General features: G+C 46.8%; 1 protein-coding gene across 9 annotated transcripts in view; it reads right to left on the bottom strand.

Annotated features, from left to right (window-relative positions):
• The window catches only part of vps13c (vacuolar protein sorting 13 homolog C), a 35,669-nt gene extending 9,781 nt beyond the window's left edge, over positions 1-25,888 (bottom strand). For 2 of the 9 annotated variants that reach the window (XM_069527366.1, XM_069527383.1), the window contains exons 1-73: positions 25,568-25,868; positions 23,968-24,011; positions 23,466-23,508; positions 23,239-23,334; positions 22,303-22,332; positions 21,606-21,707; positions 21,301-21,363; positions 20,925-20,999; positions 20,628-20,737; positions 20,490-20,549; positions 20,321-20,380; positions 20,060-20,140; positions 19,779-19,836; positions 19,448-19,575; positions 19,255-19,361; positions 18,507-18,678; positions 18,119-18,181; positions 17,900-18,038; positions 17,730-17,830; positions 17,487-17,629; positions 17,213-17,405; positions 16,984-17,098; positions 16,757-16,893; positions 16,542-16,674; positions 16,322-16,439; positions 16,095-16,227; positions 15,816-15,888; positions 15,634-15,734; positions 15,407-15,554; positions 15,175-15,254; positions 15,011-15,070; positions 14,651-14,801; positions 14,459-14,575; positions 14,279-14,382; positions 14,018-14,185; positions 13,240-13,275; positions 11,932-12,236; positions 11,654-11,810; positions 11,330-11,438; positions 11,095-11,225; positions 10,845-11,001; positions 10,688-10,767; positions 10,522-10,581; positions 10,194-10,347; positions 9,883-10,002; positions 9,693-9,796; positions 9,420-9,587; positions 8,738-9,042; positions 8,490-8,637; positions 7,981-8,122; positions 7,769-7,887; positions 7,508-7,668; positions 7,112-7,365; positions 6,773-6,999; positions 6,539-6,631; positions 6,161-6,391; positions 5,940-6,071; positions 5,728-5,817; positions 5,155-5,310; positions 4,714-4,978; positions 4,466-4,626; positions 4,266-4,387; positions 3,827-4,124; positions 3,349-3,738; positions 3,005-3,109; positions 2,766-2,918; positions 2,439-2,564; positions 2,218-2,351; positions 1,899-2,025; positions 1,015-1,250; positions 774-918; positions 413-553; positions 215-296 (exon numbers count right to left, since the gene is read on the bottom strand). In XM_069527366.1, the coding sequence (XP_069383467.1) occupies positions 215-296; positions 413-553; positions 774-918; positions 1,015-1,250; positions 1,899-2,025; positions 2,218-2,351; positions 2,439-2,564; positions 2,766-2,918; positions 3,005-3,109; positions 3,349-3,738; positions 3,827-4,124; positions 4,266-4,387; positions 4,466-4,626; positions 4,714-4,978; positions 5,155-5,310; positions 5,728-5,817; positions 5,940-6,071; positions 6,161-6,391; positions 6,539-6,631; positions 6,773-6,999; positions 7,112-7,365; positions 7,508-7,668; positions 7,769-7,887; positions 7,981-8,122; positions 8,490-8,637; positions 8,738-9,042; positions 9,420-9,587; positions 9,693-9,796; positions 9,883-10,002; positions 10,194-10,347; positions 10,522-10,581; positions 10,688-10,767; positions 10,845-11,001; positions 11,095-11,225; positions 11,330-11,438; positions 11,654-11,810; positions 11,932-12,236; positions 13,240-13,275; positions 14,018-14,185; positions 14,279-14,382; positions 14,459-14,575; positions 14,651-14,801; positions 15,011-15,070; positions 15,175-15,254; positions 15,407-15,554; positions 15,634-15,734; positions 15,816-15,888; positions 16,095-16,227; positions 16,322-16,439; positions 16,542-16,674; positions 16,757-16,893; positions 16,984-17,098; positions 17,213-17,405; positions 17,487-17,629; positions 17,730-17,830; positions 17,900-18,038; positions 18,119-18,181; positions 18,507-18,678; positions 19,255-19,361; positions 19,448-19,575; positions 19,779-19,836; positions 20,060-20,140; positions 20,321-20,380; positions 20,490-20,549; positions 20,628-20,737; positions 20,925-20,999; positions 21,301-21,363; positions 21,606-21,707; positions 22,303-22,332; positions 23,239-23,334; positions 23,466-23,508; positions 23,968-24,011; positions 25,568-25,667 (9,730 nt within the window). In that variant the 5' untranslated portion in view covers positions 25,668-25,868. Of the gene's footprint in view, positions 1-214; positions 297-412; positions 554-773; positions 919-1,014; positions 1,251-1,898; positions 2,026-2,217; positions 2,352-2,438; positions 2,565-2,765; positions 2,919-3,004; positions 3,110-3,348; positions 3,739-3,826; positions 4,125-4,265; positions 4,388-4,465; positions 4,627-4,713; positions 4,979-5,154; positions 5,311-5,727; positions 5,818-5,939; positions 6,072-6,160; positions 6,392-6,538; positions 6,632-6,772; positions 7,000-7,111; positions 7,366-7,507; positions 7,669-7,768; positions 7,888-7,980; positions 8,123-8,489; positions 8,638-8,737; positions 9,043-9,419; positions 9,588-9,692; positions 9,797-9,882; positions 10,003-10,193; positions 10,348-10,521; positions 10,582-10,687; positions 10,768-10,844; positions 11,002-11,094; positions 11,226-11,329; positions 11,439-11,653; positions 11,811-11,931; positions 12,237-13,239; positions 13,276-14,017; positions 14,186-14,278; positions 14,383-14,458; positions 14,576-14,650; positions 14,802-15,010; positions 15,071-15,174; positions 15,255-15,406; positions 15,555-15,633; positions 15,735-15,815; positions 15,889-16,094; positions 16,228-16,321; positions 16,440-16,541; positions 16,675-16,756; positions 16,894-16,983; positions 17,099-17,212; positions 17,406-17,486; positions 17,630-17,729; positions 17,831-17,899; positions 18,039-18,118; positions 18,182-18,506; positions 18,679-19,254; positions 19,362-19,447; positions 19,576-19,778; positions 19,837-20,059; positions 20,141-20,320; positions 20,381-20,489; positions 20,550-20,627; positions 20,738-20,924; positions 21,000-21,300; positions 21,364-21,605; positions 21,708-22,302; positions 22,333-23,238; positions 23,335-23,465; positions 23,509-23,967; positions 24,012-25,567 lie in introns of all 9 variants that reach the window. The other 7 variants (XM_069527369.1, XM_069527368.1, XM_069527370.1 and 4 more) reach the window with 7 other exon arrangements.
• Between the last annotated feature and the right edge of the window lie 1,681 nt (positions 25,889-27,569).

The raw sequence follows: 27,569 nt of genomic DNA, 5'->3' as shown, positions 1-27,569 counted from the left end.
AACTGTTTTTGAGGATTTATTTGTTCTGTTCTGATTTCAACATCATTTTCCTCAAACTGAATTAAAGTGAATTATTTAAGTTGATGTTAAATCTGTAACGTTTGTTTCTAATGAAATGAAGAGAAAAGACGGAGCAGATGAAAACTGAAGGTTATAATCTCTTTATGTCTCAAATAACAATCAATCTGATTTTAATCTGTTGATGTTCACTCACCTGAGTCAAGAGCGATGGACTTCGGAGGAGGAACTGGATGAAAGACGATCGGGAAGATCGCACCAGGAAGCTGATTATCTACCTGTACACAGAAACATGTCAGAGTGTGTGTGTGTGTGTGTGTGTGTGTGTGAGTGTGTGTGTGTGTGTGTGTGTGTGTGTGTGTGTGTGTGTGTGTGTGTATTAATGTGTGTGTACCTGTAACCAGTGCAGCTGAGCTCTCAGGCTGCGTTGATGCAGCGACTGTTTGAACTCCACCTGTATCCCAGACAGGAAGTTCCTCCTCACCGGACAGGAAATTGGCTGACGCATCATCATGATGGTTCCGCTGAGGTTCACCTGACAACAAGTGACATCACACCATCTCAGTCAGCTCATTGGACAAAAGACTAAAGACGTGTCTGTTAGATCATTAACCAGAAACGCTCTGTTCAAATTTAGAAAGGTTTGGTTACTTGAGAAAATCTGTTTGCAAACATAACAATTCTCGACCGATCGGTTTTAGATCATCACGGATCAGAAGTTATCGTGATCTCTGATGTACAGTTTGACCTCTGACCTCCAGGTTGCCCTCCAGTTTGACCCAGCCCCCCTCTGTCTTCTTGCTCAGCTGACTCTGGTACGTTTTCTCCAGGAGGTTGATGATTTTCTGACTGAACGGTTTCCAGCGATTCTTCGGCTTCTGCTCCCAAACAACGCCTGAGCTGTACGACAACAGAGGAGAGTCAACAACAACAACAACAACACAACTCCAGGGGCCTGAGCTACAAAACCGGTGATGAACCTGCTCATACGTTTACCTGGTGATGCCGATGTAAGCGATCTCCTGTTGACTGGTGTTGTTGATGAGAGACAGTCCCAGGTTCTGTAGCGACACTTTCACTTCCTGTTGAAATTGTTCAAGGTCCTCGGCCTGTCGAGCCTTCGTCACCACAGCGACGTCTTCGGTGAACAGCACCACCCTCTGACGTCCGTCCAGGAAGGACACCCAGTGGACCTGAGACAGGCTGTCGTAGGAGAACTGACCCACCTCGTCCTGAAGAACACAGCGTCACGTTAGAATTTAAACTTCTATTAAAGGGACAAAGAACTGTGGAGGGATCTGACATATCAAAATATGTGATATTAACCTGCGCAGTGGCAGGTAACTAACTAACTAACTAATAACTAACTAACTAACTAACCCAGAATAAGAAACCATGATCAAATATGTCCCTGTATTTCTACATCCAGTAACAGATCAACATGATGTGAAGTCTGAGTCCAGTGTTCTCTCTCTTTTCTGTGTTTGGTCTCCACCTCCTCCTAATAATCCATTCATCCATTTTATCTCTATCGACCAGGATCAGTTAAAATATAAATACTGTAGTTTCAGTCACAGCTTAAAATATAAATACTGTAGTTTCAGTCACAGGTTAAAATATAAATACTGTAGTTTCAGTCACAGGTTAAAATATAAATACTGTAGTTTCAATCACAGGTTAAAATATAAATACTGTAGTTTCAGTCAAAGGTTAAAATATAAATACTATAGTTTCAGTCACAGGTTAAAATATAAATACTATAGTTTCAGTCACAGGTTAAAATATAAATACTGTAGTTTCAGTCACAGGTTAAAATATAAATACTGTAGTTTCAGTCACAGGTTAAAACACTGATGAGTGAGTGTTGCTGTGATTCAGACCTTCAGCAGGTCCAGTTCTCCTGAATGCTCCATGCAGCTCCAGCTGAGTGTTCGGACGCCCGCTGGGTCGTCCCACACAAAGCGCCGCGCCTGACCCGGTTTCAGCTCATGAACCACCTTCGAGCCGCTGAGGAAGGGACAGGTGGTAGTTAGATTCCCGTCAGAGAGACAAACCAGAGACTGTGTTTGTGCTCTGAACTGCACAAACACGTGGTGAATGAACCTGGTACCAGAAGACCTGAGGAGGACACGTTGTGTGTGTGTGTGTGTGTGTGTGTGTGTGTGTGTGTGTGTGTGTGTGTGTGCGTTGACCTCTGACCTCTGTCTGTAGCTGATGGTGACCCAGGGTGTGTGGTTGAGCATCAGGGCCGGAGCTGCTCCATCATAATAATCAGTGAAGCCAATGACGGTCGAGTGATCAGAGATGTTGACGTCCATGATGATTCCACCACACTAAAAAAACACACACACACACACACATATATAAAACTGACCACTGAGGAGAAATCGACTGCTGTGATTGGTTCAGAGGGAACTGACCATGTCCAGGCTCAGCAGCGTGCCACTGTCCTGTTGGTTGAAGAAAAATAACTTGGAGGTGGATTCAGATCCGACCACACGGACGCACAACTTCCCCGAGGTGTTCTCCGGCCACAGAGGGAGGCACTGCAACACAACAACACAACAACAACAACAACAACAAGGTTACAACTCCTCTGATTACAGTTTGTTTGATAGCTTTAAAAACTACAGTACCCATGAGCCTCAGCAGATGTTACCATGGAGACCGATCCATCAGCGCTGTGACGTCAGAGTCGTGTCATTTTGAAAACTGACCCAGCTCTGTGATTGGACGGTGAGACTCACCTCTGTGGAGGAGATGTAGTGCCACCTGGTGGACGTGGAGAGGACCTCTCCCACTTCCAGCTCATAGGAAGATTTGTTGACGAGTGTGAAGAACGGACTCATGGTGACGATCCTCGTCAGGTTAAAGCTGCTCATCTGGATACTCACGCCCACCTGACACACGGTAACCAATCAGTAACCAGCACCAGTAACGGAGAGACAAAGACAAGTCCTGGTTTTTCAGTTTAACAGAAAGTTACCAGAAAGTCCATGTTGTTGTCAGGACAACGAACGCAACCGTAACTTCCAACGGTGTCGAGAGAGAAACCATCCGACCAGGAGCTGGTGGAGACGGAGAGCTGCAGCTGCAACAACCAACACAAAACAAACACCGTGAGCTGCAGGTCCAGCTGGACACGAGGACATGTTGGTCTGTGAGACCTGAGGAGGTGAAGTATAAAAGTACTGCTCCTTTCATTGTTATACTTGTGTATCTGAGCACGAGAAGAGCAAATCACACGCATGGAATATTTGAGTCTGATGAAACGTCCAGGGTTCATCCTCTGAGGAGCAGGAACCTGACGCCACACTGAACCTGTCTCACCTTGCTCTTACTGAACACGGTTTTCTTCCTGAAGGAGAACAGGACGATGTCTCTGAAGTCCGCAGGGTGTTTGACGCTGACGTCCTCCGCTCTGTACTGCAGCACGCGAGATGTCTTGTTGATGATCCAGTACGGGCTGAAGAGCGACAGCAGCAACTGGCTCGTCGTCCTCGTCACGTGAACGCTCACGTCCACTGTCAGGTTGGTGTCCGACTCGCAGGTGAGACTCAGGGAGAAGAACTCAGGCATTTCCTGCTTGATGCGGACGTGTCCGTGCCAGTCGCGACCCTGATACCTCATCAGCACCAGAGACATGATCTCACCTGAGACACGAGCGTTCAGAAGGTCCGACGTGCCGCCTTCCTGAAGCTCGTACGAGTCCGCTGAGCTCTGAGAAGACAGATCAGATGAAATCAGATCAGATCAGATAAAATCTCCTGCTGAGGGTTGATTTCAGTTCTATGTGAAGCTATCATACCTCCAACATGTAGCGGACCGTGTAGGGCAGCAGGTTGCGTAGCGTGACCACAGGGTGGAGGTGGATGATGTAGGCGGGGTCCCAGTCCTCTTCTCCGTGGCTGGCGATGTGTCGTAGGTCGTCTGGGACGGCCAGCGTGCTGACCATCAGCGGCAGCAGGCTGCTGTCAGTCGCAGGACACTGCAGCAACGAATGCACCTCCGAGCTGCGGTGCACCTGCTCCTTCCAGGACACGCAGGTGGAGGACGGACCGTACTGACCATCGAGTGAACCCGCTGGACGGACAAACAGCTGACACCTGGAGGACAGACGGGGATTAAAACACCAACGCTGCAGCCGAACACAAACTTTCCTTTCTCATGTTCAAACAAAACAGAAGCGACGTCTCAGTAAAAACACCGATCACTCCTTTGTGTAGCTGAATGCAGTGTGATGCCACCTGTAGGTTTCTAAGGCGACGTGAAACTCTCTCTCCGGCTCGGCCTGTCCGACGCTCTCCAGACTGCGGGACGTTGGACAGTACTTCAGGACGGTGAACGGCACAGAGAAGTGATTTTTTATCTGAAAATACAAACAGTGAGAAAAAGTCGTGCTGCTGCTCAGACGCTCTGGAATGTGGTGAGAGTTTGTGATTCACACCTGCAGCGGCGAACGGATGGTGATGACCTTGTTGCCCTCGGCGGCGTCGATCTGCAGCAGCACAGAAACCGCCTCCTGCAGCATCGGGCCACGGATGTTGTAGAGACGACGACCTGGTTTGTCCACGGCGATGTTGGAGATCTCGCTGTATCCGGTGGGAACTGCACAATCACAAGACACGTGTTTATTTCATACATGTAACAGAGACAATGAACCGTGTGAGAGCAGGTCACATGACGAGTTCTGACCAATGGTGAGGTTGAACAGGCAGCTCTCTTGCCGCTGTAGCGCCGACAGTTTCCCCCGTGACGACGGATAGAACACGGAGTGCTCCAGGTCCACGCTCTGATCCACTGACAGCTCGTGAAGTTTCCCCAGTGATGATGATCCCACCAGCCTGAGGGTGGCGCTGTGCTGCACGATGAGAGGGATCCCAAGAGAGTTCCTGATGGTGAAGGGGGCCTTCTCCTTCAGAGACGGGTCAAAGGTGGAGGCCGTGCCCTCAGAGAACGCCTGATCAAAAATACAGCAAAGATAAAGTTTACCAACAAGTTAAAATACAAGTTGATCTTTAAATGAATCTATAAATGATTCTACAGATTAAACTACAAGTTAATCTAGTTATTTTACACAAGATGTTATTTTGTGGTGATACAGAACATGTTGTGTTGTACAACATGATGTGATACCTTGGTGAGGTTGTGGAAGACGTTGAGGCTACACTGAGACACAGTGATGTTCATTGTGTCTTTGGAGCAGATGTTTATCGCTGTTCGAGGTTCAGGAAGAATCACGAAGTCGTCTCCATGAACTGGACTCTTGTCCTGCAGCAGGTTGTTCTTCATCTGCAGAGACACCAACAGATCATCATCATCATCATCATCATCATCATCATCATCATCACAGATCTTCAGGTCTGTTAGATGTTTGGGTTCAATCAGGGGCCGTGGCTCTCAGAGAATGAAACCTGATTCGTGTTGGTGACGAGTGTTAGTTTAGTTCAGGAGGTTCCACTTCCCTCATGTTCTGTCTGTATGTGTCAGAACATCTGGTTCATCAGCTCGTTAACGTGTGTCAACTGAAATCTGTGAAATATTATCGTCTCACATTGTTTCAACATCTGGACTCAGAAACATTCATCAACGGATTAACTGGAAACTGTAACCAGAGGCTTCACCATTGGAAGTAAAGATGGATGGACAGATGCCCACTCTATAAAAATACCTGAGAGAAACACTCTAACCGTCTCACGTCAGTTTTACCTCCAGCTCCAGGTTCCATCTTCGACTGCCGCCGTCGACTCGTTCGATCAGAGGCTCCCACACGGCGTGAATCTCATTAAAGTAGTTCACCTGCAGATACGACACGAGTCAACAAGTCAACATCACAACGTCAGTCGTGATGAAACATTTCACTGATTCAGATTCATGTTCACGTCCAGGTTCAGGCTCCAGCATGAAGCCGCGGTTCTCACCTCCAGCGTCATGTTGGCTTTCAGTCGCAGCAGAGAAGACCAGTTTTTGGCCGACCCGTTGAAGGAGGACTCGGCGAGCAGCAGAGGGACGGTCTGATGCCCCAAACCAGACTCTAGAGTCACCTGCACCACCTGCCAATCAAACAACACCTCGTCAACCATTAACAGTTTGGCTTCAGTTTCACGTTTTAACAAATTGGAGGCGTTCGGCGCCGTCGTACCTTGACCTCTGCGGCAAAGCTCTCGCCGTCGCTGCGTCCATCGTGCTCTCTGAAGCTCTCGGTGACCTCTGTGGCCTGATCCACTCCCAGGAACCAATAGTTACAGTCATAGACGTTCATGGCCGACCACAGGTCAGTGACGCCCACTGCGTCTGGACTCTGCTCGTCAGGCTGCTTTGGTGTCATGGCGGCTGTTATCGTCATCACCGTGTTGATGATGAACGGAGAGATCTGAACGAAGAACGAAACGCTGACGATGAGTTTTTTTACTCGTTTAGTTTTCTATGACAAACCAGTTTGGTCACATGATCCAAACTTCAGGTTATTTTTGAGACGTTGAACTGTTTCATCTTACAAACAGTAAATCGCTGAACGCACCTTGACGATGACTTCCTCCACGGTCACAGAGCCGCTCAGCGGTTGGTTGGGGTTGGTTTTGGTTTCCAAGAAAACAGAGCAGGGTTTCAACACCTATTGGACAGAGTCCGACAGATGTGTCAAGAGCAGGTGAGGACGTCTTGATCATTTTTGATCCAAACAAACTGAAAACTTTCACTTTGCCGATCGGCAGTAATCAGTTTCAGAAGCACTGTCCGCGTCATGTGATCTTACGGTGGTGACGGCTTTGCCCTCCTCGTTTCGGATGAGCGGACAAGCGAGGACTTTCAGCTCTCTCAGGTTTGCTTTCATGTTCTGCGTCCCGTCGTCTTCGGCCTGGAGGGTGAAGTCGCACTGAAACGAGGCCACCAGGGCGGGGGCGTCGGCCTTCAACAGGTTGGCAACAAACACCGCCTCTGGGTCCACTACCACCGCCCGCAGACGAGTCCTGACCGTGGCCGCTGCAGAAGGACGAGGGTTTTAAAGCCGGGTGAAGGTTTGTGGGTTGGTTTTGATTTTACTGTGGTTTTTATTTCTGTTCTACATCATTGAGTTTGTGCGTCTGGGTCTTACCGGTCTTGGCGTCGGCTCGGGGTTCTGCCGTCTGTCTCAGCGGCAGTCTGTCACCTGGTGCTGAGGTGGTGGTCAGAGCTGAAGTCTGTGGCAGAGCCTGCAGGAAGAAATCTGCCACGGCCATGAGAAACTCCACGCTGACACACAGATAGAGTTTCTGCAGAACAGCCACCACCTCCCGCTCTGCGGCGCTCTGACGATACGTCACATCGATCATCGTCTCTGAGCTTCTCTCGTCTCTACGTCTGACCATGCTGCAAATAAGAAATATAAATAAATGAAACAAACATCAAGCAGAGGCGTCACTTTTTTAAAACATTTATATTAGAAGTATATGAGATACCAAAGGTTAAAAAAACAAGAATTAAAACGAGTTGAATAGGTCACATGATTTACCGTGAAGTCACCCTCTCCATGCCGGTCCTCAGGTCGTCCAGCGTGCAGTCCGTCAGGACCGTGGTCACCTCCATGCTGCCGCTGGCAAAGATCCTCCCTGACGTCTTCAGTAACCGGAGGGTGAACTCGCCCAGTCTGAGGTTCTCCTGGTGCTGGAAAGGCTGCAGGGAACAGGAGGAACCATCAGACACCTGATCCTGGACCAGCTGATCATGATCCAGTCTTACAGAACTCTACTGAGCTGTTGTTTCTGTGACGGACCTGTTGTGGGTCGTTACCGTACAGAACCAGACCGAGAGAATCGATGTTGAACTTGAACCTGACGGACTCCAGACCTTCATCCTCCTCTTCACTTCTGCTCACACTCGACTTCACAACATCTGCAGACATGAAACCCAGATCAGGAGTCGGGAGACGACAGGAACACAAACAGTGTTTATCAGAAGGTCTGTAAATATTATCTGTCCTCAGACCTGCAGGGGGCGTCCCTGCTGTCCGGACAGGCAGACTGATCTCCCCCAGTCTTGGGGCGGTGGGCTGCAGACTCCCAGCCTCTCCCAGATTCTCCATCAGGATCCGAAGGAGCACCTTCAGGTCCTCCTGACTCAGCTCCACCTGCAGGCCAAGCAGAGACACTGCAGTTATTACATCCACCAACAGAAGCTGAGACACTGAAGCTGCTTCAGACCTGAACTTAAGACTAAACACAAAGACTGAGCTGCTCGTCCAATCCAAACCTACGTGCAGACATCTACAGACACTAACTCTTCACTACAGGACTCTTCAGAAACCACTGTACCTTCACTGGTTCACATGTCGACTGGATGTGAAACAAGAGCATGTGATCATGTGTCAGTTCATGTGTGTTTCTTTAGTCTGCAGAGAATTAAACTGTGAAGCATCAGAACGACTTTTTATCTCTAGTGAAAAATAAAAACAGATATATTTATCATCATTCAGATGTTTTTATGGGAAAAACAACCATCATGGGCTTCAGGTCTCCGTCGATCTCCACAGCGGCCATCTTCTTGTACCAGGAAGCAGCGAGGTTCCTCTTGACGATCAGGTGCAGGTTGACGGGTTCCAGCAGTTCAATGCTGGGTCGATCAGACTCCAGGTCCAAACAGGTCCTGGAGGAAACAGGAAATGAGTCTTTATGTCCAAACTTTATTGCTACATATATTTTTTCAGTGTAAAGACAGAAGAATCTTTCTTCTCTGTTCAACTGACCTCGACAGTTTGAGCTGCGTCAGCTCGACGTCCATTTTGTCGACAACCGCCGGCAGCGGACACCCTTCCACAGGAAGCAGAGAGAAGCTGTTACCCACCGTGATCAGACCAAGGTCCATCACCAGTGCATTCTGGGAGGTGGAGGACTGGGGGACGATGATGAGCGGCGCCTTCAGCTTGACGTCCATCGACAGACGGAAACTCTTCTGAGCAAAGTCTCGAACACTGGAAGCCGCCTTCTCCGCCGCCTGAGCCGTGGCGGCGCTCAGAGCTTCTTTCGCCGTCTGGAAGTTGCTGCTGAAATTCTGAAAGAAATAAAAGATAAAATGTTTTATCGAGAAAATACTGAATTAAAATCAATTAACTGGACTGAGAATAAATGATAATAATTCAAACATGAAACTTCTGTTTTGGTTTGTGTTTTTGATATTTTAAACTTCTTATTATTTAATAATTTTTCTATGAAACTGATCCAAGAAAACGAATCTTTTCAGAAAAACTTTACACTCAAGTTTTAATGATCAGTCAATCTTTGTCGGTTTCTCTCTGTTGATAAAAATCGAGAACTCGACCAAACTAAAACTATAGGAAAAAAAGACGAAATCTAGAACACAAAAAAAACACGAAAAGTTTCATATGTTCCAGTAAAATCATATTTTCTTTGGTGTTGTGTGAAACTCACCAGCAGAGACATGAAGAACTTGTGCAGATAAACCACCTGGATGCAGCCGACGTTCAGCTTTACCGTGCCGTCAGTTTGAGTCGTATCGGCGTAACCGGCGCCCTCTGTGGCGTTCGGAGTCAGACTCATGGAGAAGCTGAAGACTTCGTCACCCACTATGGAGACGGCCTGAAGGACAGAGGGTCAAAGTTCAACAAGCAGCGTCCACAGTGTCTCCGGTGAGTCGACCAGTGTTAGAGGCTTATTAATATTAATGTGAATCTCTGACGGGACCTTGGTGTGGATGGTTTGAGAATCGACATTGAGGACGACAACGTCTCGGAGTCGAGCTGAAATAAACGTCTGTGCTCCTTGTTTCAATAAAGATCCGTTAACACCTGAAGATAAAAAAAACACTTTGTTAAACTCAAGTTGACCAATGAAAATCATAAAAAAAAAAAAAAACTCAGTTGTGGTTCTCTACCCTGGATCTTGATGTCGGCCATGTTGCAACTCTGGTCACACACTAGCACGTTGAAGGCTCCCAGTGACATCATCACCTTCAGGTTGATGACATCACTGTCTGCAGGTGACATCGTGGCGGCTGACAGAAAAACCCAACATGACTCGTTAGAGACAAATGAAGTGAATGTGGTGTGAGTCAGGAGATAAATGAATGGATGTTGTGCGTAGCTCAGCTATGAACACAGATTTTACTTGATCTAACTTAAACTATTTAATCGTTGTGTTGATATTGTGGCCACAAACAAATCTTTGTGCGTGTGTTGTACTGACTGGACTTAGCGGACGGTGTCTTTTCGTCTGTCTTTGGTTTGACGTCTTTGTCGGAGGATGTCATGCCGTCCGACATCAGGGCAGAGGACAGGAAGTCGATGGCAGAGAGCAGAGCCTCAGTGTGAAGCAGGACGTTAAGAGAGGTGAAGGTCACCTGGAGAAACAGAGACACAGTTACACACATGTAAATACACACACACACACACACACACACACAGAGACACAGGCAGTGTGGGTGTGTGTGTGTGTGTGTGTGTGTGTGTGTCAGCGTGTCTGTTTGAGTGTAGCGGAGTGTCAGTGATTCAGTGTGTGTGTGCGTTCAGCTCACATTCATCATCTGCTCCGTGTTCTTGTAGTTGGTGGAGAAGTTTGGTGCCGAACGATCAGCCTGAGAAAACACACACACACACACACACACAAAGGTCAAAGGTCAGAACTGATGATGTCAGACCTATTATTCTGATCCTGTGATCACACCTGACTGATGTCATCACCTTGAAGTACTGCACTTTGAGCAGCTCAGCTCCAGACTCCACGGACGAGCTGACGAGACACAGCGGCTCGCCGCTCGAGTCTGAGACGAGAGGAGGGAATGTGATTAACGCCTGCGTTACCATAGAAACACTGCAGAAGGTTACAGAGGGCTCCGACCTTTGAACTCCAGGCACTTCATGGTGATCTCTTTGATGTACGTCGTGGCACACGTGTCGTACTTCCTGACTTTGGTGTCGATGCCCAGGTGAGCGACGTGAAGGACGAGGAACGGCGTCTCCGTCTTGTCTCTGGGCTTCTTCAGGGTCAACAGCACCTGGAGAACGTGGAAAATCAGAGAGCAGCTTCTTTACACTCTCCTCCCGAGGTCGCTCTCACGGACGTGTTCTCTCGGTCGTACATCTCATACCTCTTTGATTTTGAAGTTCAGCAGGACGTTGACGATGTTTTCAGTCGGAGCTCCGATGGTGGGCGGGATCGCAGCAGATCCCACCTGTGGTGACATCACCTCCACCTGCTGCTCAGCGAGCGCCGCCTTCCCTGAGGACACAGAACACATTTTCTCACAGCAGGTGTCAGCATCTGATTGGACGATATTCACCAGAGTCACTTGCCCAGATTTCCCATAATGCACTCTGAGATACCTTGAGCTGCCTGACTCTTGACGTCCATGTTGTGCTCTTTACTTCCCTCCCCGATGTTCTCCACCAGGATCTTCATCAGCACGCCGAGGTCTTCCTCACTCAGACTCATCTGAAGCCCAGACATGTGATGAGTCATAACTGCTCTTTCATTGGCCAACCTTCAAGCTAACTTAGTAACGAGTTAGCTTAGCATAAGAGCCCTGAGGTATGCGTTCGTGTCCGGGCAACAATACGATTGGTTGTTATAAAGCAGGTGCAAGACAAACGCTGTCATCTCGTTCACAAACTGTTTGACGTCAGGTTAAAAAAGAATGTGAGACGTACGTTCAGCGACTGCAGGACTCCCTGGACCTGGACTCCAGGGATCCTGGTGAACCAGGAAGCTGCAAGGTTTCGGGTGACGAGCAGCTCCAAGTTGATTGGCTGAAGTAACTCGATGTCTGAGAAGATGAGCTGAGAAGAGTCCGGCTTCAGAACAGTTCTAAATAAAGAAAAACATTTATTCAATATTACTTATTTGTTTATCCAAGAGAAGGTTCACACCTGATGAAGAACATTATTACGACTGAGTCTTTAAGAACGTGTGCGTTTGATTTACTCACCTGGAGAGTTTCAGCTGCGTCAGCTTCACATCCATCTTCTCCACCACCGCCGGCAGAGAGAAACCTTCAACAGGAAGCAGAGAGAAGCTGTTTTCCACCGTGATCAGACCCAGATCCACCACAACTGCATTCTGGGAGGTGGAGGACTGGGGGATGATGATGAGCGGCGCCTTCAGCTTGATATCCATGGAAAGACGGAAACTCTTCTGGGCAAAGTCTCGAACGCTGGACACCGCCTTCTCCGCCGCCTGAGCCGTGGCGGCGCTCAAAGCTTCTTTTGCTGTCTGGAAGTTGTCTACAAACATCTTAAGAACAAAACAAAATCGGGAGTGAGACAAGAAACAGAGTGTGAGGATGCAGACGTGCAGAGAAACACTGTGAAGCAGCAGTCAGAGGGAGTCGATGTGAGGCGTTCATTTCTGTCTCATAAACATTCAGAGGAAGAATGTGAACCTCAGATAAAAACATAAATCATTTCTAACTGATTTCTACAGTTACACTTAAAGTGTATGAGAGAAAACATGAGACTCACAGTAAGAATATTGTCTCTGACACTCCAGAGAATATATAATATAATCATGAGATAATCATGATAATTATTATAAACATTCAATAATAAATATCATCTCTGAATCTGAAACCTGCTTCGTCTCATTATCTTCACAGGTTGAAACGTTTATGAAACAAGAATGAAGTTCAAACAGATTCAAGTCTGTCAGATGATCAGGAAGTGATGTCACACAGGCAGAGGTCATGTGATTGAGGGGTGGGGGGTGAATGGTGGCAGCTGTGTGAGATGAACAGCGTGTGAGGAGGTGAACATGAGCAGCCCTCCCTCATCGTTCCTTTCTTCATCCCTCCATCCGAGCTCAGCCAATCACATCAGAGTTTGTTTGTCTAGACCTTCTCACTGTCACAGGTGGGCGGAGTTAAACTATCACAGTGTCTTGTTTTTGTATATTCATTTAAACAGGTTAACAGACGACCGCTGGAACCTCGTCGCTCAGTTTCACGCTAAGTTCTGCAAATCTGAGAATACGAATTTAAAAAGAAACTTCTCCAAAGTTTAAATTGCAGCAGAAAAAGTTTTGACTCAGATGAGAACAAGCAAAGGGGGCGGATTAACGAGTGACAATCAGCTGCGGGGTCGAGAACCAGAGATAAAGTAGATCCTGTTAAACCTGGAATTCTAGCGCCTCCTTCAGGACAAACATGTTATTGATCATGATGAACTTTAAAGTGAAGGTGCAGTGACGCTAAAGCAGAAGGTTTGATGCAGCAGGTCAGAGCTCGTGCTGGAAGCTGTACCTCATCAGCAGACGAGTACTGAAAGCAAAAAGAAGCCTGAAAGAACAGAACACATCAACAAGACAAGAAACATGAGACAGGAAAGAGACGAACAAACACTTTCACAATAAAGTTCTGTTAACTCTGAACCGTCTGTTATCTTCCTGATTGTTTTGACAGTTTGTGTCGTCATTTATCCTTTATTTTATTTACATCATTCACCACAGAACTAGTCAATACTTCCTGTTATCACTGACACTAATTCCTGAACGAAACTCATGAGCGGGCTCCACAGATGTCAAACACATCGACGAAAGCTGGAGAGTTGCATTGTGGGATTGTTAGCTGACATGTCAAACTATACTTTCTACTATTGTTCTTTTTTTATGCAGCATCAAGTTGATTATATTTCCTCACCCAGACAGGAAATGAGCTCAACTGGTCAGGAAGTAATTTGGAAACGTCGATGTTACAAAATGTAAACAATTCTGAGGCAGTTTAGTTTTTACAGAATTAAAGTTTAAAGTTTTAGTTTGTATAAATATAAAAAGTGTATTATCACACCAGGTGATTGTTGAGAATCTACATCTACAAGATGAAAGTTAATAAAAGTGTCTGACATCACACAGAGACAACATGAGACAAAAAAGAAAATTCACTAAACACAACAGATCCTGTGTATATGTAAATATAATCAACACTGTGAATATACAATAAAGTGTATATGTATATAAAGTATTACGTGTACATTAATCTGTGTTTATATGTAATTATGTATATATTAATAAAAACTTCTGACCAGCAGCGACATGAGGAACTTGTGCAGGTAAACGATGTTGATGCAGCCCAGACGCATCTTGACCTTCCCGTCCACCTTGGACATGTCGCTGTACCCGTCCCCCTCCGTCGCCCCCGGGAACAAGACCAGTTTGAAGCTGAACACCTCTTCACCCACGATGGACACAGCCTGCAACGAGATCCAATCAGCTGTCAGATGAAGTGTGACATCATCACCTACATCACCTGCATGATAGGAATGGAAACACGTCTGTCCTCACACCTTCCTGTGGACGGTTTTCAGGTTGACGTCTGTGACCACGATGTCTCTGAGTCGAGCAAACACCTCGGTCTCCTTCGCCTGCACCAACACCGACGCATGGATTCCTGCAGGGGGCAACAGCGAGCATGGTTCAGTTGATGAGCTTTAGAAAGTCGAGTTTGTCATTAATCGCGTTTGTACCTTGGACTCTGATGTCAGCGATGCTGCAGCAGTCATCGCACACTTCCACGTGGAAACAACCCAACGCGGCAAAAAGTTTGAAGCTGTAGACGCCGCCATCTTTTTTTCCTTTGGACACTGGGCGGAGCAGAAACACGTTCTGTCACATTCAGGACGTCACACTCTGACACACTTGAGTTGACAGTCACTCACCTGTCCTCCCCGGTCCCGTCTTCTCCACCTGTTTTTTGGCGTCTCGGTCTCGGGCGGTGCCGAGTTGTGACGGCAGGGCGCTGCTCAGGTAACTGATGGTCGACAGCAGAGCTTTAGTGTGAAGGAGGAAGTCCAGAGAGGAAAACTCCACCTGAGAACAGTGAAGACACAGCTGTGATCAGCTGACAGGACGACAAACGCCTGTCATAAAAACTTTATTCAGCTTTAAAAACAGTCACAAAGAAAACAAGAAAAAAAGTCATGAACATCTTTAAAGTGGAGAGAAATTAATAAGATCAAAAATAAAAAAGGTCGTTTAACAACTGCTTCTGTTGCCATGGAAACCCCTCCTCCACCCACCTTCAGTGTTTGTTCAGTGTTGTCGAACAGAGTCTGGAAGCTGGGACCTCTGGGGTCGGCCTGAAGGACGACACACACACATTAAAAGACACACACATTAAAAGACACACACACACACACACACACCTGATCCACCTGAGATCATGTGACTTGTTGATTCTCACCTTGATGAACTCGACCTTCAGCAGGTTTGAACTCTGCTGCTCTGAAGAACTGATCAGGTGGAGAGGACGAGTCCTGTCGTCTGAAACACATATACACATAAATACACAACACACACACAGACACACAAAACCTCCTGTGTGTTTACTTTTGGCTGTTTCTATGGTAACAGCAGTCTCCACCTTCTTGACCTCAGTTGACTTTCAGACGAAAAACATTGGTTAAAGTTCTGACCTCCACAGTAGTCAAGTGTGACGCTGCGCAGGTATGAGGTGACGCTCAGGTCGAAGCTCCGCCTCTTCCCTTCAGCTCCGAGCTGACAGACACTGAAGGACAAGACGGTCTTCTCCTCGTCCACCTGCCGCGTCAGCTCCAACAGCACCTGAACGCACCACCAGAGGTCACCGTTACACAACATGAGTCACGTGGCTGACACCCAGAGACAGAAGAGCCAAACGCACCTCTCTGACTTCAAACTGGAAGTGAACGTCGATCAGTTCCTCCAGAGCCGTGCGCTGCAGGTCTTCATCCGTCGACTTCTCACTGACGTCTTCATCAGAGTCTGAAAAAAAGATGAATGGATCAAACACGAACAGTCGCTACAGGAACATCTGCAGCCAATCACAACGCAGGAAGCACCAACCTGTTCCCAAGGTGTCCAGGAGGGCGGGGGGTAGACTGAACGCTCGTGGTCTGACCTCAGCCAATGACAGAACCTGCAGGAGGAAATATGACATCACTGCTGCAGTCACCTGTCAATCAAACACTCTCCCCCTCATGGCTCCTAATGTTCCCAGTCACTGCCCCCCTCCACCTCCGTGACTCCCCTGAACTCCCCCGCAGACAGACTGATGGGCTGATCTTTAAAAGCATCACGACAACAGTTTGATTTCTGAGTGAGAGCGGACTGTACCAACTGTACCTTCTCTGTGGGGGTGGAGGGGGAGGAGCCCATGTCTGGCAGGGGGATGCTGTTGACCAGCTCATAAACGTTCTGGATTTTCTGATCCGAAATCTTCACATGAAGCAGCGGAAGTTCGCCAGACACCTTGAACCTGAGACACAAGTGAGTGAACAGCAAAGTCAGAGTCAACAGAAAGGTCAGTGGGTGAGTCAGAGTCATGGCTGGTGTCCACAGGTGAGTGTTACCTGGGCATCCGGGCGTCTTTGGCCACCATGCACTTTGCCAGGTGGAGGGTGAAGTCCATCGGTTGGAGGATGTGTTGAAGTGATGAACCCTGAAGACGAGCCGACTTCCAACCCTCACCTGGAACCAGTTCACACCTGGATTCAGAAAATGTACCAACACCTGTGTGTGTGTGTATGTGTGCGTGTGTGTGTGTGTGTGTGTGTGTGCGTGTGCGTGTACCTGACTTGCTGTACAGGACCTGGACTCGTCTCAGCTCCACGTTGAATCTCTCATAGGCTCGATCCATGATATCCTCTAGAGACGGGAAGGACGATGAAGACGAGCTAAAGCTGCTCTGATCCACACTGTTCAACTGAAAACACACACATTTAACTACACACTCAACTTCCTTCAGAATCAGAGTGAGTTCAGGTACAAATAAAAACAGAACTGACCTGTAAGCTGCCAAAGTCCACGATGATGAGGTCCGACTCGTCGCTGTAGAAGCCGGACTTTGGTATCAGCAGGTAGGACGGCTTCAGGTCAATCCTCAGGTCCAGAACTTTTCTGTTCTCAATGATGTGAGACAAACCTGCAGAGACCAGAACCAAAAACCCGTCAGAGTCCTGGGAAACAAACCAGAACCAAGAATCAAACCAACGGCTGTTTTCATCAAACTGACCTGTCGCTGTTTTCTCCTTGATCTCCTCCAACTTTGAGAGAGTGGCTGAGGTCAGGACCTCGAGGTCGATGCCTTTCCCCGTCTGAAAGAACTCCACCATGCTGTTAACTGTCAGCTGCAGGACAAAAAGACGAAGAAGTATAAATCAGAACCAGAACCAGTCTGCGCTGACCGATTTAGATCAAACACACACAGCAGGAATCTGATCTGATGTCAGATCTGTGTTTACCGCGTCGTAGATGATCTCCACCGGCTGTGACTGGACTCTGAGAAGCTGGTCGGCGGTGCTCTCCTCTGGGTTTAACTCGAACAGAACATTGAGCAGAGACGAGGAGGAGTCTCCTACTGAGGCGATCAGAGAGGGTACTGCCCCCTGCTGCTGCAAACCAGTAACATACCAGTGCTCCAGTGCCGCCTCCACCCTGCAGGACGATAAAGATGTTTAATCAAACACAGGAAGTGTTTTTTCTCTACAACGACACATGATGGAGAGATCATCTCACCTGATGGCCTGAGCTCCGGGTCTCTGGGATATTTTGGTGCTGAGGTCGATCATCTGGATCTTGAGGATCTCTGGGACGTCCGGCAGCTCTCTGAGAGTCACCGAGGTCCTCAACAGCTGGAAGCTGACGACCACGGCTACGTACTGAAACACAGACACACACCGATTCAAAGAGTGAAGTTTCTCTTGAAGGTGACGCTAGAGAAAAATTACAACATTAAAGTCTAACATTATAACATTCTACCTGTTTGGGTAACGTCAGGCTGTGAGAGCTGCCGCTGTATCCGATGGCGGTGTAGAGTTTCTCCTTCTCGTCAGCCGTCATGAGTTCGTCGAGTCCAGAACCTGAACACAACAAACCTTTAGTTCCATTTTTTTTATCCCAATGAATCATTTTCAGATTAAATCTCTTACTCTCTGTCTCCTTGCTCTCCTCCTGCTCCTGTTCCTCCTTTTTAGGCTTTCTCCCAAACAAGCTGCTGAAGAAACCTCCCCCCTGCTTCTGCCCCCCCGCTGCTTTCTTCGCCAGCACCTTCTGTCCAGACCTGATGACCTGGACGGGGGAGAGGAGTCACGTTGTGTTCAGTGTTCAGCGTTAACTGGACTCGTGTCTCAGTGTGGATCAGAGTTTACCTCCATCTGAGCCTGCTGTCGAGCCAAAGTGATGTTGAACACGTCCAGAACTTTCTCCAGCTCCTGGAGGAAACAGATGAATTCAAACCAATAACAGAAACACTGTCAAGCTTCATTATATACATTATATATATATATATATATGTAGAGAGAGACATTTAACGTTAGACACAGAACAAAACTTTACAAAGTTCTCTGAGGAGGCAACTTCGATTGCAGAATCTAGAGAGTTTATTTTCTAGATTAACTTTCGTAAGTAGCGGAGAACTTTTGTTTGAAAATGTTTGACAGAACTAAATGATTCATTATCTCATCACTGTTGTTTTTCTACGTGTCTACTGCATTAACGTTCATGATCAGACCCTTGTGGGCATTTTATGTACTGCACCTGGATGCGTCGCTCTGTGTCCGGACTCGACTTGCTCTGGCTCAGTTTGGTCTTGTAGACGGACTTGTACGCCTTCAGGTTCTCTCGGTGTCGTCTGATGTTGGTCCAGGACCACATGTGACTGTAGCGTCGGATGTGGACCTCCAGGATGCTGTTGAGGACGTACCTCCACCTGAGAGAGGCAGAGAAAACAAACGCACCCTACTGGTCGGTCTGAGAAATGACACGTCAGAGCTGCAGCTCGGAGACAAAAGGATCTATCACAGCTACTGTAGGTTAGACTTTAATGACCCCATGACCTTTCCTCTAGTGCCTCCAACAGGTCTGACTCAGGTCACACTCTCAGGTTTCGTTTGTGACTTGAACATGTTGTTGTTCTGAACAGATCTGAAATTAATCTCACACAGGTTCAGTTCTGTTCTGACCCGAACACAAACTTCAAAACAAAGCAGATCAACTACATCGTCAGTTTAAAAACTCACATTTCATTAATGGCAGGATCTGTGTCTTTGTGATCATTATTCTAGCGCCACCCTCAGGAGAGCGTCTACACGTTCACTACAGGTGAGTCATACTTAAACGATCTGAGGTCACTGATCGGGTTCATTAGTTCTACAGAACAAACTGAGTCTCCTCATGAATCCAGTGACATGTTAAGAACCAATCAGAACTCATGGGTTGATACTGTCATTCCCACTGCAGCCTGTAGGGGTCGCTGAGATGAATGACGAGTTAAAATAAAACTAACCAGAGTTTGGTGTTTCTGTGAACAGATACTTCAGGCCTGAACTTCCTGTAGGGGGCGTTCTTCACCATACAGTTGATGGACTCCAGCAGCTCCACCATGGTCAGGTACTGTGGACAAACGACAGGACGAGACTCAGACGACGACACACACCCTCTCACACACACCTGTCTGTCTCATGTGTCTCAGGCGTTACCTGTGGTTTGGTCATCTCGAGGGCGATGTTCTGAACTTCCAGGTGAAGCTTTGCTTTTGGACTTTTCAGTTCCAGCTCAGCGTTTGGGTTGATGCACATTTTAGCCGAAGCAAAGATCGGCTTGAAAACTACAGAACAACAAAAAAATAAACCAATCAGAGAACAGGATGTGTTAAATATTGATAAATTACCCACTGGTAACGTATAACTGATTTACTTTAGAGGTAACTGAAGAGGTAATGTGTTACTGCCACCTTCTGGTGAGTACTGGTAGTATTAACAGATTACTTCTACATGTTGATGAAAAACTGATGAGGAATCATGAACTCACTGTACTGATAGTGAGGAAGCTGCTGGTCTGAGCTGCTGATCCCAGACTTCAACTGATCCTGGAGGAGGAGGAGGAGGAGCAGGAGGAGGAGGAGCAGCAGGAGGAGGAGGAGCAGGAGGAGGAGGAGGAGGAGGAGGAGGAGGAGCAGGAGGAGGAGGAGGAGGAGCAGGAGGAGCAGGAGGAGGAGGAGGAGCAGCAGGAGGAGGAAGCATCAATCATTCATTATTTTCACTTTCTTTAGTGGAAACAAACTGATGCATCATTAGAACATCACAGCTCACCACAATGTCCTCCCATGATCTTTTGTAAAACATCTGACTGTTGACGTTCCAGTAGGCACAGAGACACTCGAGTCGCCCGAGCTGAAACCGTTAAACAAGTCAGTATGACATCATGAATCCATCGGAGCCAATCAGATGACAGAAGGGACACAAGCTTTTGGCTCAGGTTACACAGGTGACACTGTTTCTGTTTAAACCAATCGGCTTCTGTCTGTGCACATGATGAAACTCAGGTAAATGAATGAGCAGAGCGTCTGTCACCTTGTAGATGATCTTTGCTGCTTCGTTAAGGATACACGACTTCCAGCTCTCATCAGTCGTCTGAAAAAAAGAAGAAAAAAATCACAGGTCAAAATCACACCTGAGTGTGTGTGTGTCTGTGTGTGTGTGTGTGTGTGTGTGTGTGTGTGTGTGTGTGTGTGTGTGTTACCTGCAGGCTGAGCTCAGACAGTGTCACTCCCATAGACAGGGGGCGCTCTGGGTCAGACAGCTGAAACATATAAGACAGTGTCACTACAGCTGAGGTCTTAGCACCTGGACCTGGACCTGGACCTGGATCAGTACTCACATCGTCCTCAAAGCGCAGGTGGATGCTGCTGATCTTCACCTGCAAGTTTTTAATAACCTGAGTCGCCAGTTTTTCCTTCAGCGTGTCTTTTTTCTCCTCCTGAGGTTTTTCTGAAACAAAAAGAGTCGGTCAGAGACCAGGACCTGAACAGAAGCCCGACCTCGACTAAGAAAACACGGCAACCATGTCCAACCACAGACGCATGTCGGATGTGTCCGACCACAGAAAAACAACAGACCTGTGTCGTACGCATCAGACCAGACGCTGTCATGTCAGATCAAACAGAGAAAAACTCACCTGATTTGTTGTCGAGTCCTTTCAGCTTCTTCAAACCTTTTTTGTGCTTTTTATGCTTTTTACCTCCTTTTGGGACTTTGGCAGCGTTAAAAGTGGAGAATCAGCAGTTAGCGACAGAAAAGCCCGAAAACACAGAGGGAGCAGAAACACACCTTCAACAGGTGAGGGTCAAAGGTCAGAGCGACCGTAACGAGTTCAGGTTCAACAGTGTGTGACCGGGCAGGTGAGGGCCCTAACAGTCCAGTGTGATGTCATCATGTGCAAACAGTCCAGTGTGATGTCTTTACATGTCTGTGTATGTTATTATGTGTGTAATTGTGTGTGTTTGTGTTATTGTGTGTGTAATTGTGTGTGTGTGTGTTATTGTGTGTGTTACCGTTCTGAGGCTCCTTGTAAACAACACTCTCCAGACTGAAGAGCAGATCTCCAGTCTGAGATTCTGACATCATACGCAGCATGAACAGCACAGAGAAAGTTAATACATTCATCTGTTAATAATCTATTTATATATCTGCTGTGTTTCAGTGTGTCTGACTGCAGGAACACAAACAGGAAGCAGGAAGAACAAACAGGAAGCAGGAAGCACAAACAGGAAGCAGGAAGAACAAACAGGAAGCAGGAAGCACAAACAGGAAGCAGGACAGACAAACAGGGAGTCAGTGAGAGGTCAGCGTGTCTCACTTCTGCGTGCAGCCATCTGTAACGCCTCCTCGATGCGCTGCAGCTCTCGCTGCTTCGCCTCCTGCTGGTAATGCTCCTCCTTTGCGGCATCGAACTTAATTGCTAAAATAAAAAACACACAAATAAACAATATGTCAAGTTTGTGATTCAGCAGATGTTTAACTTCACCTTCACCTCCACCCACCTGATCCACCTGTTCACGTAACAGGGAAACAAAAAAACATTGCGGCCCTTGCCAACACCACACCCATATCTGATCCCAGACCTGCTCTGATAACAGGATGCGTGATGATCAGTATCCGCCTACTGACATTTGTAGTTGCCAGTTCATTATGATTGGTCGTCGTCATCATCAGCCTCTTCACTGCTGCAGATCAGCAGGTTTGTATTCTACAGAATGAAAACTGTTCCAGAACCAGATACTGGTACATCTACTGGATCAGTGAGAACTACTCATGACCCTGTTTATACTAACTTAAGAAGGAAATCCCAGAATAGAAAACACTCAACTACAACAGAAACCAAGTACCTAAAAAGAAAAGCAGTGAACGTTAATCAACCGAGTAAAAAGAAGAACAATAACAATCAACGCTATGTTCAAGTCTTTTATTGTGAAGGGTCATGCTTGATTAACAACAGGAAACAGAAACTGGGTCACACCTGATCCTGAACCACCCCCTGAGAACCTGAATCTTACCATACGGACACGATTCCAGCTGAGATCCAGCTGCAACACACACAACCACACCTGAGAACACACACTCCATCATAAACAACACAATGTTAGACATTATGTGCTAGCTCCGCCTCCAGACCAGCCAATCAGCGCCTGAGATTTTGAACATTATTTTATTGGCCCTCAGATCTGGAGATGAGTCCAAAGTTGTTTTCTCTGGTTAGTTTTAGTTTCACGTTGTAGTTTAGGGACTAAAGAATTTTGTCTGACATACGTTGGTCATCACCCACGTCGGCTGTGTTTGCCTACACTGAATGTTTGTTTGTCTGATTTGCATGTTGTGTTGTTTGAATGAAGACAATTAAAAAAAACTAAAAAACAGTTCATTTAGTGAATCCAGAAGAAACAAGGTAGAAGTCAGACCCCCGATGTGGATCATCGAGTCCGTTTAGGTTTGACTGGTCCTGAAGCAGCAGAACACTAACGTCACTGAATTAAAACCCCGGTCAGGACTGTTTCCTGTTTGAACCTGAATCTGTCTGTGATGGATCTCAGGTTCAAGAGGACTGATGCGGATCCTGTCCTGGTCCTGGATCAGTTGACTTGCTGTTGAACAATTTGTCCATGAAGTCTTCATGTGTCTTTAGATTGAGTCCTTCATGGACATGATATACGAGTCTGAACTATTCCTTTTGACACATCCAACTGGAAGACCCTGAGGTAGACCCGGACCCCATTAGAACCCTCTGCAGGTCTCATGGTGACCAGGGTGAGAGGAAAGGACGGCGCTTTGATGGGATATCAACACAGAGTACAGACGGACGGTCTGTGATCAGCTGATTTGGTAATTGAGACACCGAGGACATGGACGGAGCTCCGTCTTCAGGTTTTGTTCATGCAGAGCAGCACATGAATATCTGTCAGTGTGTGTGGTTTGTGAAACGTTGAAACACTTACTGGCTCCAGGAACAACGAGCAGGTACAGACCGTCCAACGTGGCGACCACAGCATCGTTGTAAAGGTTCTTCCAGGGAATCTTCAGTGTCAACTTCCCTGAAACAAAAGAGGATTATCAGCTTCGACTGTTTCTATTCAATCACTGATCAGACTCATTGATCCCAGAGGGAATGTGCTGAATGAGACAAACGGCAGGAGATGCAGAACATGGGTCGGTAGGAACTCACCGATCTGTCCAGCCTTCACTTTGAACGGAACATCGAACTCACTCTGAAACACAAACTGGTGTTATCAGTACAGATCCATAATAAGTCAATTAATCAATAATCTAAAGAATGAGGGAATATTAATCTGCAACTTGTCTAAGTATGGATGTAACTGTAACTACGAATAGATGCACTGTATGTATGAATGTGTGTGTGACTGGGTGAACGGCAAACTGTAGTGTAAAGCGCTTTGAGTGTTCATCAAGACTAGAAACTATATAAATACAAACATTTACCATTTAACTACAACCTGTCGTGAACTACAGGAGGCCTGCGGAGAAGCAGAGGTCTCACTCTGAGCTAAAATACTGAACAAACAAACTGGCCAACATCAAACAGGATGTTTGGGTCATGTGATCAGTATGTGTGTTTACACTACATTAACACGTCAGATGGTGGCGATGATCCGTGACCTCGATGCGGTCTGAGGCTTCACACCAACGCCACAGTCACTGTCACTCACCAGAGCGTTCTCCTTCACTCTCAGGTTCTCCAGAACAACGTTTCCTAAAGAACGAGAAGAAGAAACATGTTTCTATTGAAGAACACTCTCACATGTTTGTACGTAACAGTCACGTGTCCAAATGAACATATAAACACGTGAACACAATGTACATGTAACATGTCTCTGTCCAACACGTCTGCGGCAAATGTGGCGTGAACGCATTCTTCATTCTGTTTCATTGATGGAAATAATCAATAATCTGATAATCGATGACAGTGATCAGGATCAGTTTCCACCTGCTGTGACCTCACAGCTGATGGGCGGAGTCATGTGACTCAGGTGGGCGTAAACACTGCGATCAGTTTGACCAGTGACAGACACCTGTCATTTACATCAAGGTCATTGATCACTGATAACAACTGATCCCATCACTTTACTGATCACTCATTTGATCTGCTCAGGTTATTCAGATCACAGATGTTGACTGATTGTAGATCAGTGATGTTGACTGATTGTAGATCACAGATGTTGACTGATGATTGATCACAGATGTTGACTGATTGTAGATCAGTGATGTTGACTGATAATAGATCACAGATGTTGACTGATTGTAGATCAGTGATATTGACTGATTGTAGATCACAGATGTTGACTGATTGTAGATCAGTGATATTGACTGATTGTAGATCAGTGATATTGACTGATAATAGATCACAGATATTGACTGATGATTGATCACAGATGTTAACTGATTGTAGATCAGTGATATTGACTGATAATAGATCACAGATGTTGACTGATTGTAGATCAGAGATGTTAACTGATTGTAGATCAGTGATATTGACTGATAATAGATCACAGATGTTGACTGATAATAGATCACAGATGTTGACTGATTGTAGATCACAGATATTGACTGATTGTAGATCAGGTTGTGGATCACTGAGATCAGATATATATAGTCCACCTCAGTCTTGTTATTAACCACCAGCTTCTCTCTGGTTCGTTGGTTCATAATTCACTTGAACAAACAGACTCAGACTCTGTTCTCGGATCAGTTCAACGTGATGTTTTGGTTTTTCATCACAAGTTCAGACTCCGTCATGTTGACTCACTGGCTGTGTGTAGTCACGTGTCCTCGGGCCTGATGACAGTTCAGATAATCAAACCTGGTTCGACCTGAGTCTAGTTTCATGTGAATGGTTTCGCGGGTGACATGTAATGGATGAAAACACGAGGCTGCGCAGTTTCTCTGATCCTAATGAGACGTTTTCCACTTCGGCGAACACACGATCCAGCAGCAGCTCGACTGACCCACAGAACTTCACATTTAAACCCGCAGCAACCCGCTCGCTTCCTCTGACGTCTCCCTGTATCTTGCAGGAGAACAGAAGACGAAGCTTTGACTAAAGTTGAAATTACAAGCAAACCAAAGCTAATTTGCAGATGAGATTGACGCCGAATTGAACCGCGGGTCTTGCAGTTCCACGGTGGACCATCGGACACGTGATTTGACGTGTTCGTAAACGTACACACCGCGCTGCACTTTAATTTATGATATTACTGAGCGGAGTCTGGCTTGTTGCTGCAGTAGCTGCTAGCTAGCCGCTGGGCTCACCTCCCCAGATCCCGATCTTCAGCTGAGACTTGTCCAGGTTCTCCACATAGTCCCCGATGAACCTGTTGAGCAGGTCGCTGACCAGGGACTCGAACACCATGACTCAAAGATCCGGACCCGACCTGCCGCAGGTCCACCGTCTGACTTCCGGTTCGGAAAGTCGATTAGTGATGTCTGAGAGAGAGAGAGAGCGAGGGAGAGAGAGAGAGAGAGAGAGAGAGAGAGAGAGAGGGGGAGAGAAAGGGAGGGAGAGAGAGAGAGAGAGAGAGAGAGAGAGAGAGAGAGAGAAGGGGAGAGAGAGAGAGGGAGAGAGGGGGAGAGAAAGGGAGGGAGAGAGAGAGAGAGAGAGAGGGAGAGAGAGAGAGAAGGGGAGAGAGGGAGAGAGAGAGATAGGGAGAGAGAGAGAGAGAGAGAGAGAGAGAGAAGGGGAGAGAGAGAGGGAGAGAGAGAGAGGGAGAGAGAGAGAGAAGGGGAGAGAGGGAGAGAGAGAGATAGGGAGAGAGAGAGAGAGAGAGAGAGAGAGAGAGAAGGGGAGAGAGAGAGGGAGAGAGAGAGAGGGAGAGAGAGAGAGAAGGGGAGAGAGGGAGAGAGAGAGAGCGAGGGAGAGAGAGAGGGAGAGAGAGAGCAGCTCACAATTAAATAATTACACATCAATCAGCTGATTGTTACAGATGATGGTTTTAAAGCACTTTTTAAAAGACACGTTTGTAAAACTTGAACTCTGTTCAGACTCTTCCCTGAGGATCAGCGGCCACACCCCTGTCCTCCACCCTGTTCTTCCTACTCACACAATCACCTGAGAGGTATTTCAGGAGCACTTCTCTGTTTGTTGTAGCCGGCTCCCTCGATAAAAACCTTATCAGTAGTCAAAACATGGAGAACAGTCTCACGCAGATCACAAACAGGACACTTGTTAACAACAGTAGGATTATAACAGAATTAGAAGCAACGGCACCCTGGAGGTCACTGAGTCTGTTTTTTGAGGGGAGGTTTATATGAAATCCTCCAATGTGTCTTTATCAGCTCTGTGTAGGGTCAGTCTGTTTTCATCTGTGCTCAGAGAGAGAGAGGTGTGTGTGTGTGTGTGTGTGTGTGTGTGTGTGTGTGTGTGTGTGTGTGTGTGTGTGTGTGTGTGTGTGTGCTTGTCTTTCTATAGGACATGTGAGGACATTGTGTCTGGTCCTCACAAAGTCAAAGGGTTGTTTAAGGAATAAGGTTTTAGGGTCGGACATTAAGTTGTGATGGGGCGAGGGAATGTCCTCACATCTATAGAGACACAAGTGTGAGTGTTTGTGTGTGGGTGTGAGAACTTGTACATATGTCTTTGTGAGGACCATTTTGAGCCTATAACCTCTGGTGTGTGTGTGTGTGTGTGTGTGTGTGTGTGTGTGTGTGTGTGTGTGTGTGTGTGTGTGTGTTCCAGGTCTTACTCCTGCTGTGGGGACCCAAGTCTGTTTCCAGTCACGTGACCAGCTGTCGACCTTATCTGGGAACGTCCCTGTAAAATAAAGACATTCATCATTATGTCAGGTTTAAGATTAAGTTTAAGGAAAGAGGAACAGTGTTTAGGTTGTAGAAAAGGTTTTGGTACGACTGTCCACGGTGGATGGAAGTCGAGACAATAAAACCACTAGGGGGCACCAGAGGTAATAACTGCACAGGTACCTTGTCTTTCTGTCTGTCTGTCTGACTTGACTATTGAGAACACAAGGACGATCAGTGACCGTAGATAAAGATGGACAACACTTCTCCACCTTCCCCCACTGTCCATTTTCAAACCAGCTTCATGAAACTGATCCCGGCTCAGCCTGTTGTCTCAGGCTTTTCACAATAAGAGTCGATGCTCCACGCTGACCTCCAGTGTTCACCTGCAATTCTGTCATACACTGTTACCACGGCAACACAGGACTGCCATACCTCGGTCTGAAACAGGAAGCGTGTGGGATTTGTTGTTGCTGTCGCTGTTATCGTTAAAAACCCGTAAATGAAGAGATATCTCCTG

This window comes from Paralichthys olivaceus, chromosome 1 (assembly GCF_024713975.1).
Source record: "Paralichthys olivaceus isolate ysfri-2021 chromosome 1, ASM2471397v2, whole genome shotgun sequence".
Classification (NCBI taxonomy): Eukaryota; Metazoa; Chordata; class Actinopteri; order Pleuronectiformes; family Paralichthyidae; genus Paralichthys; species Paralichthys olivaceus.
Note: the sequence above shows the minus strand (reverse complement) of the source record. Positions and strands in the feature narration are given on the sequence as shown.